This window comes from Corylus avellana, chromosome 2 (assembly GCF_965113065.1).
Source record: "Corylus avellana chromosome 2, dhCorAvel1.hap1.2, whole genome shotgun sequence".
In the NCBI taxonomy this organism is placed as follows: domain Eukaryota; kingdom Viridiplantae; phylum Streptophyta; class Magnoliopsida; order Fagales; family Betulaceae; genus Corylus; species Corylus avellana.
Genome location: NC_142491.1, coordinates 23877275 through 23885666, shown reverse-complemented (window position 1 = coordinate 23885666; position 8392 = coordinate 23877275). Strand labels below are relative to the sequence as shown.

The following is an 8392-nucleotide window of genomic DNA, read 5'->3' as shown; positions in this document are numbered from 1 at the left end:
CTTCCACTTTAGGTGAGCATTTTTTTTTTTTTTACATGTCCACACAAGAGGGAGAGGGAGATTTAAATTAGAGTCAGTTTGGATTGCATTTAAGAAATAAAGTTTTTAAGTCAAAAAGAGTTTTTGAGCAAAAGTTTCATTTTTAAACTTTTGCCAAAAATATGTTTTGGTCATTTTTAGGCTTTTTAGACTCTTAAAAGCGTTTTTAATTGTTTTTACTAAACGAGTACTTTTTTTTTTTTTTTTTTTTTTTTTAAATGGACTTTTTGATTATTAAAGGTACTTTTAGTCCTATCAAATGTAATTTCAAATAGATCCTTAGAGATCTGCTTTATAAGATGTGATCTTCAGCAAACTGTGCAATCCCTTTGGGTGAGCATCTTTTCATATATTCCGATAGCAAAACCGACATGGTCTCTATTGTCTTATAGATTTTTATTGGTTTTATTCTCAAGATTTTTATGCAAATAAATATCAGAAAATTATTTTAGGTATTTCATCCAATAAAATAAAATAAATAACCATGCATAAAACACTTTATATTAAAGATAGTTTTATAAGAAAATTACACATGCATAGTCCCTTTCAATTAACACCCAATTTATAATGTTTTTTTTTTTTATTTCATCTTCATCAATCCATAGACTACTTTTTTTCATTTTTTTTTTATAGAACTTTTTTCAAATTTCAAAGGAATATTTTTGTTTTATTAAAAAACATTTTTAAGTATATTTTTATAAGGCATCTTATATAACCATCTTTTAATTATTTATTTTTACAAATTCAATGAATCAACTGACGGATTTTTTTTTTCCTCTTAATAACCTCTAACCGGCGGTTAATAGATGGGGTTATCTGAATAGGCATTCTCAACCCTAAATTTTTTTTCTATTTTTATCAATTTGAAAGATAAATTGCAAATGTTTTATAATTTAAAAAGACATTAATGCAATTTTTAGCTAATACGACGTTTTTTTTTTTAAAAAAAAAATTCTAAATTGAGTGTTAATTTGACCTATATATATATATATTCTTTTATTAAAAAAAACAAATATTGAACTCTAAAGAAACGGAGTCAAGTTTTTGTAAAACCGACGAATTTTTTAAGGAATCAAACGAACGTTACAAAATGAGTCACCGTTAAACGACAATCCTTTGCGGCGCGTGTTCCTCTCTCTCTCCCCCTCTCTCTCTCTCTCTCCTTTTATTCGTTGCCATACAGACTATTCAGTCTACTAATGTGAAACAACTATTTTTCAGATTCTTTGCTTTCCTTCAAATCCCAAATTCCCCATATTCTCTCTGGTTTGCAGTTTATTAGGGTTTGGAGTTGCAGACTATTGCTGTGGAATTTTGCGCTTCTTGGTGAGCCGGAAGCCATGAATTGAAGCTTAAATCTTGGAATTTTTTCAAGGAGTGTGAGATTGAAATCAGGGTTTGGCACATTACACGGAGGCGAAAGAAAGAGAAGACATAGATGGAGAAGTACGAGCTGGTGAAGGACATAGGGTCTGGGAACTTCGGAGTGGCCAGGCTTATGCGCAACAAAGAGACCAAAGAGCTCGTCGCCATGAAATACATCGAGCGGGGACACAGGGTATATGGCTCTACAGTTTCATTTTTATATCATGAATACCCACTTGGTTTTGTTGCATGCGATTCGATTGAATTGGTGATTTCAGGATTAGATTATTGGCAGCTACAAAAAGGAAAAAGATTTTCCTTTTCAAACAAACACATAGAAAAAGGCATTTACAAATTGAAGTGGGTAAATTTAAGAATTGCGTAATTTGTGTGTGCGACTTTTGATTTACCTGTTTCTTTGTTTGTTTGGTGGCAGATTGACGAGAACGTGGCGAGAGAAATCATAAACCACAGATCGCTTCGCCATCCGAACATAATTCGCTTCAAGGAGGTTTGCGCCTTTCTGCACGTTCGATATTTGGGTTTTTTTTTTTTTTGGGGGGGGGGGGGGTGGGGGGGTGGGGTTGGGGAGTGGGGGGTTTGTTTGAGTATAGAAGATAAGCTATAACTTTTAGTGATCTTGTTTGGGGATTTGGATTTCTAGGTGGTTTTGACCCCTACCCATCTCGCTATCGTTATGGAGTACGCAGCGGGTGGAGAGCTATTTGAGAGAATTTGTGCTGCCGGAAGGTTTAGTGAAGATGAGGTTTGTTTGTTGTTCTTGACTTATAGTGAGCTCCACTTTCACAAATTTCTGGTTCCTTAATCATGGAATTTATACTTTCATTTCTGTTTGCTGAGAATATTTTGGAAAAGGCCTGAAGAGTAAATTTATTTTTTGGATCTCACAGTATGTGTGATTTAAAAGGATGATTTTACTTATGAAAACAAATTTAGCAATATAAGAGAAAAATGAATACAAAGATCTGAATTACATCTGCCTTTTCCCCTTAAGTTTCTAATCAGCCAAACAGAATATAAAATATTATAAATCTTGTTCATGTATTTTTCTTTGCTACTTTTCAGGCCAGATATTTTTTCCAGCAGCTTATCTCGGGAGTGTGCTACTGTCATTCTATGGTAAAAGATATCAAAAGATCTGTAGTGTTTTTTTTTTTTTTTTTTTCAATTCTAGGAATTGATGTTGTATATATATGTCGTGATATGTAATTTGCCTTCTTTCTCTGCATGAGTTTGACTTTTCCCTTTAATTCCTTGTCTGAAGCAAATATGCCACAGAGATTTGAAGCTGGAAAATACCTTGCTGGATGGAAGCCCTGCTCCACGTCTCAAAATTTGTGATTTTGGTTATTCAAAGGTTTAATGACAGATTAAGCTTAGTGTGGGAAAATTTTCTACGATGTATTTCTGAATTTTTATCCTCTGATTAGCTTTATTTGTGTAGTCCTCTCTGTTGCATTCAAGACCCAAATCAACTGTTGGAACTCCAGCATATATTGCACCTGAGGTTCTTTCTCGAAGAGAGTATGATGGGAAGGTAATTTAGATTAGTTATGTTGTTAAACCTTTGCGTTGTGTATTACTTTCTTTACATGCTTCATTTCTCTGCAGTATTAAGTCTGATTTGGATTTATTTTGTAATTAGACCATTTGTATTTTGTAATTATTCTTAAAGACACCTGAGACTGTATATCAATTGGTTGTGATGAGTTGAAAATTTTTCAAATTAATCTTCAAAGATTTTTATGTTTTAGCTCAAGTGGTGTTTCAAGTACTGGGAACCTTTCACTGGATGAGTTGAAATCTAAAAGAACCCCATCCCCCCCTCCATGTTATTGTCTTATAGTATTTGTTTCATTGGTGTCAAACCTTTGTTTTGTTCTGCCCATGGATTCGGTATAGCAAAAGCAGATTTTATTTTATTTTTTAAAGGAAAATACCCAAATTAATCATTGTATTATGAATAAAAACTATCCTTTTTGTAGTAGAATATTTGCTTCAGTGACTACAAAGCCCATTCATGTATGAGACACTTCAGAAGGCAAACAGTTGAACTCTTCTCCGGCCTGGGAAGAATAAGAAAAATGCCAAACTATGTTCTACCCTCTTGTTTCACCTGTTTCTTTTTCTACAATATGAATGTCATTTGCTTTGCAGGTTACCATTTAAGTTTGCTTTGTGTTTGTTCAGTTGGCGGATGTGTGGTCATGTGGAGTGACTCTTTATGTTATGCTGGTGGGAGCATACCCATTTGAAGATCCACAGGATCCGAAGAATTTCAGGAAAACCATCAATGTAATTTACCTCCATTTTGGCCATCCTTGAAATTATTAGGTTTCTTATTTTAACAATTTAATAGCTTTACCATTTCTTATGCAGCGAATCATGGCTGTGCAATACAAGATTCCAGACTATGTGCACATATCTCAAGATTGTAAACATCTCCTTTCTCGCATTTTTGTGGCAAATCCTCTAAAGGTATGTACACGACCAGGTTACTAATCTTTGTTAAGAATTTTGAATAAACTTATCTCGGAAATACATGAATGACATCAAGCTAATTTGCATTTTTAATTGTTCTTGAAAATACTCTTGTTACTAATTAGGTGTGTTGGAAAACTTGAGGTTTTATCAAACATGTTTGCTCCTTAAGTTGTTATCTGCGTTTTCTTGACTTTTTTCTAGCTGTATAGAGGATCTTGGTTTTTATTCTTTGAACTGACACGGGGAATAATGTTTTGAATCTCATTTCTTTGATAGGTAATTATTAAATCTTTGAGATGAAGAGTTATTGGCAAAAAAGTACGAATTTCTTGTGATGCACCCACAAAGATTGATTTATTGCTGTTATGTCTGCTGCTTTTTGATTTTGTGGATTTCAAGATTTATTTTGTGGGGTCACAAAATAAACACACAACAACAAAAAAAGATTACTTATCAAAGATTTATTTTGTGGGGTCCCTATACGCTTTTAATAAAACTTCTTATTACTTATCAAAAAAAAAGATTTATTTTGTGGGGTCCACATGCCATGCTCTATTGAAGCAAGCGAACTATGGATTTAAAGGTCATGTCATTATTTAAGAGTTCTAGGTGTTTGACTTGCTGGGACATAGCTGGAATGTTGTAAAATTCCTATGCCTTATCTTATTTTTTTGTCGTAATTATGTTTGGTCTAGATTACCAATGAGCTCCTTAGATTAAATGGCACTTCCTCCCTCTTTAAGAATGGATGGGATAATGTGGTTGTGAGTTCAAGATCAACCATGTGTATGTTTAACTTTTCAATTAGGAAAATAGATTGTTATTGAATTTTCTAATTGTAGGAGTTTTTTTATTAGACTTTAATAGGTCTTCAGTTTACGACTCAATTTAGAACCCTAATGCTTACTAAGACTAGGAGACTCTTTTATATATATACGCTTAACGAAGTTAAAGAATAGTGATTTTGATTATGAAAAGTTGAGTGTTTGTTTAATGAAGGCATGTGTGATTAGGGTTCTCTCTCTCTCTCTCTCTCTCTCTCTCTCATTGTGGACTGGTACTGTTCACAGCCAGAGAGTTCTCTTATTGACCCCAAATCAAGCCCTTTCACTCTCCCTATCAAAACCCTACAATCCAGCTCTAGGGAATCATCTTAGCTGCAATCCAGAACTCCTGGACTGTAATTCTTAATTCTGGCAAATTTTTAGCCACCAAGATACAATCATTTGAATCCCCAACTCAAACCCTAAAGCCATAACCTTAAAATCCCAAAGACATAGTCGGCCACTGCTTGTGTTGTATGCTTTTGGTATTTCTTCAGAGACAATTGTGGTCATTCTATTGGGATAGATTGTACTATGTATAATCCAAGATAATTTGGATTGCACAGTGCACATCTAAAATCTAAATTCAGTCAATTAATTGCAGAACATTTTATGATTTGCTTTTGGAACAATTCTACAGTACTTATTTATTTTTATTTTTTTAATTTTTTTTTTAAAAAAAGAGTTTTGTAAATTGGTCGTCGCATGTATGGGGTGTAGGACAAGCATCTATGGAGTGTGAGAGAGGTGTTGCTACCTAACAGGTGTCAGACAGTTGTGGCTCCTTTTGTGCTATTAAGTCCATGTCCTTTGTTTATTGTTATTAATCTTGATAGTTTTTATCGATTATGAATAGATTGAGAAATTACGAGTTATATCATGTTTGCTTTCTTTCTTTATCATTTTCTTTTTCCCCTCTTGGCAGAGGATCAAAATTAAAGAAATCAAGAGCCACCCATGGTTTTTGAAGAACTTGCCAAGGGAACTAACAGAAGCAGCTCAAGCCATGTACTACGAGAGAGAAAACCCTAGCTTTTCTCTCCAATGTGTTGACGATATAATGAAAATTGTTGAAGAGGCCAAAGCTCCTCCCCCAGCTTCCCGATCGATTGGTGGCTTTGGCTGGGGGGGAGTAGAAGATGGCGACAGCAAGGAAGAAGAAGTGGATCATGAGGAGGAAGAAGAAGATGAATATGAAAAGAAAGTCAAGGAGGCACAGGAAAGTGGAGAAGTTAATGTCAGTTAAGGGCCAATTTGTTGCTTCTTAATTATTAGAGACCTAAAGAGTTTTGGTCTTGAATATCTCTTAATTTCAGAATGGTTTTGCATTTGTATAGAAGTCAGTTTACTGCTTAGGACATTGTTTTCAATAAATGTTTGTAAATTTATAGTGTTGTGATAAGTGTCTGACTTTCAACTGTAAGAGAATGTTAGTCTGCCCTCCTGTCACTGTTATCTTGGATATATTAGGATTTGAAAAAAATACCTTTGTGAGTTTGACTTGGTTTTAGCAGGTTGAGTTGTATGGTTGGCCTTAAATTAAGGGTTTTGCATGGTCTACATTCCTATTAAAGAACATGAAGTTCTTATAAGATGATTTTCGGAGGCTTGGCCTGTTCAAAGGGTCATCATATCAATACAAATATTTGTTAGTATATATATATGTTAAAATACATTTTGTAGCTTTTGTGGTGGACTTTTGTGCTCCAGGATGTTTGTATGCCATTGACTATACTGATGCCTGAATATGATTTTTAAAATGCCTATTCCTCCTCCTGTTTATTGGAGTTTTGTATACTTTTTAACATTGCAAATCATGCCTTTTCCTCCATATAGAGCAATGTGGTTGGATATTGGTGAGTTTGGAATGCTGTTTTTTATGGGTGTTCTTTGCTCTATATTGTTTCAGGTGTAGGGTGCCTACTGCAGTGTTTCTTTTTTGGCTGCATTGACTAGTTGGTGAAGATGCTTTTCCTTTTGTCTTGTATAGGTTCTTATAGGAGTCTATAGGTGGGGATATATAGCTTATACTTTATGTATACTTTGTGTGTTCAGGAAATAATTGTTTCTTGGAGTTTCTGGTTGTCTGATCAGAGTGCATTGTAATTCTTTGATGTTAAATGATAGATTTTACTCATTCAAAAAAAAAAAAAAAAAAAAGAGGTGAAAAGGGCTTCAATAAAATGAGAAAGTACGGCTTCCAAATTAATGTTGAAATACTCCATGAACCCAATATATTGCCAACCACTCTATGAACTTAACACCCTTCAATGTCAATGGCATAAATGAGAAATCCTTCTTTTTCTTCCATCTTCTCTCACTCCTCCGCAAATCTTTCTTTCATATTGGGAAGATGAATGACCCATATAAAATAGGTGGATTATAAAATTACTTTTATGGGTGTTAAGTTTTACAATAGTTTCTTACTACGTATAATAACCGGGCTTTATAAGTAATTTTAGAGAAGTTCAAATTAACTAGTCCTTTTAAAGTGATGGCACAAATGTGGGTAGTGCAACACCCTTGCTGAAATAAAGGCAGTAATGGTCACTATAATTCAAATGGTGTTACTACTCTTGCCTTACATCATTGTTGAATTATAGTGTTACTACTCTTGCCTTACATCATTGTAGCGGAATCATGCTATAAAATTTTTCCTTTTCTTTTCTCTTGTGAAACCCCAAACTCATCTATTTATACAAGCAACCAGAGCATTAGAAGTACATAACTTTCATCAACATAACATACAACATTGTTCATGTCCTCCTTTGTTAGGAACTTTACAAAAATTGTACAAAATTAAAAAAGGGCACGGGAGCCCATCTAATCATAGACCACAAAACTTAGGTCTCCACTTTGGAACCCCAAAAGTAGGAATTATGATTCTCTCCAGTTCAGTATATCCAGTAAGTTATATTGGATGAGTAATTTTGTCTTCTAAAAAGTAAAAAGACAATAATACTCCTAAAATATAACTAATTAGATACTGTCTAATTCATTTGAAATTGACTTAATACTCTCCACACAATAATACCCCTAAAATATAACACACCCTATGGGTCATACTGTACTTACTACTTACCTTTTTGGCTATCCGCCTCTTGCACTACTATAACTATAAAATTCCACGGTTAAGTAAATAAACATATCCAATCAAACGTGTGTGTGAGCTATTATTTGATAAAATTCTCTCTCTCATTTTACTAAAAACCTTAAACATCAATCCCATTTCTTGAAGTTTGGTTATGACTTTTCCTTTAAACATATTTTCTAACTTTCAAAATATAAGAGTAACATAAGGAAATTCTTTTGAGTAAACATCAATCATTTCATTTTTTTTCTTCATAAATTTAGAAAAAATCTTTGCTTTAGCTTGAGTTAGGGCCATAAATGAGTTGAGCTGAGCCAAGTTTTGAAAATCCTGAACTGGCTCGTTTGAAAGGACATGTAACGATCTGGTCTCGAGCTTGAGCCGAGCTGGGAAACTCTTGTTTGAACTCAGCTCGTTAGGTACATATACTAGCTCGAGCTCAAGCTTGGGCTTGCTAGAAATGCAATTTTGAGCTGATTTGGGTGCTCGAGTGGCGTGACTCGACTCGAGCTCGAGCTATTGTCAACATTTTCCAACCGTTTATTCTGAGCCCCAGCTCGAGCTTGAG

The 8392-nt window shown here is 34.2% G+C and overlaps 1 protein-coding gene across 1 annotated transcript; it reads left to right on the top strand.

Moving 5' to 3' along the window:
- Nucleotides 1-1202: 1202 nt before the first annotated feature.
- Nucleotides 1203-6230, top strand: LOC132179571 (serine/threonine-protein kinase SRK2A). The gene is made up of 9 exons (XM_059592315.2): nucleotides 1203-1597; nucleotides 1841-1915; nucleotides 2069-2170; nucleotides 2491-2544; nucleotides 2690-2782; nucleotides 2870-2962; nucleotides 3616-3720; nucleotides 3805-3903; nucleotides 5659-6230. Exons 1-9 carry the CDS (start codon nucleotides 1478-1480, stop codon nucleotides 5977-5979), a joined length of 1062 nt encoding a protein of 353 aa, XP_059448298.1. The 5' UTR covers nucleotides 1203-1477; the 3' UTR covers nucleotides 5980-6230.
- Nucleotides 6231-8392: the final 2162 nt, after the last annotated feature.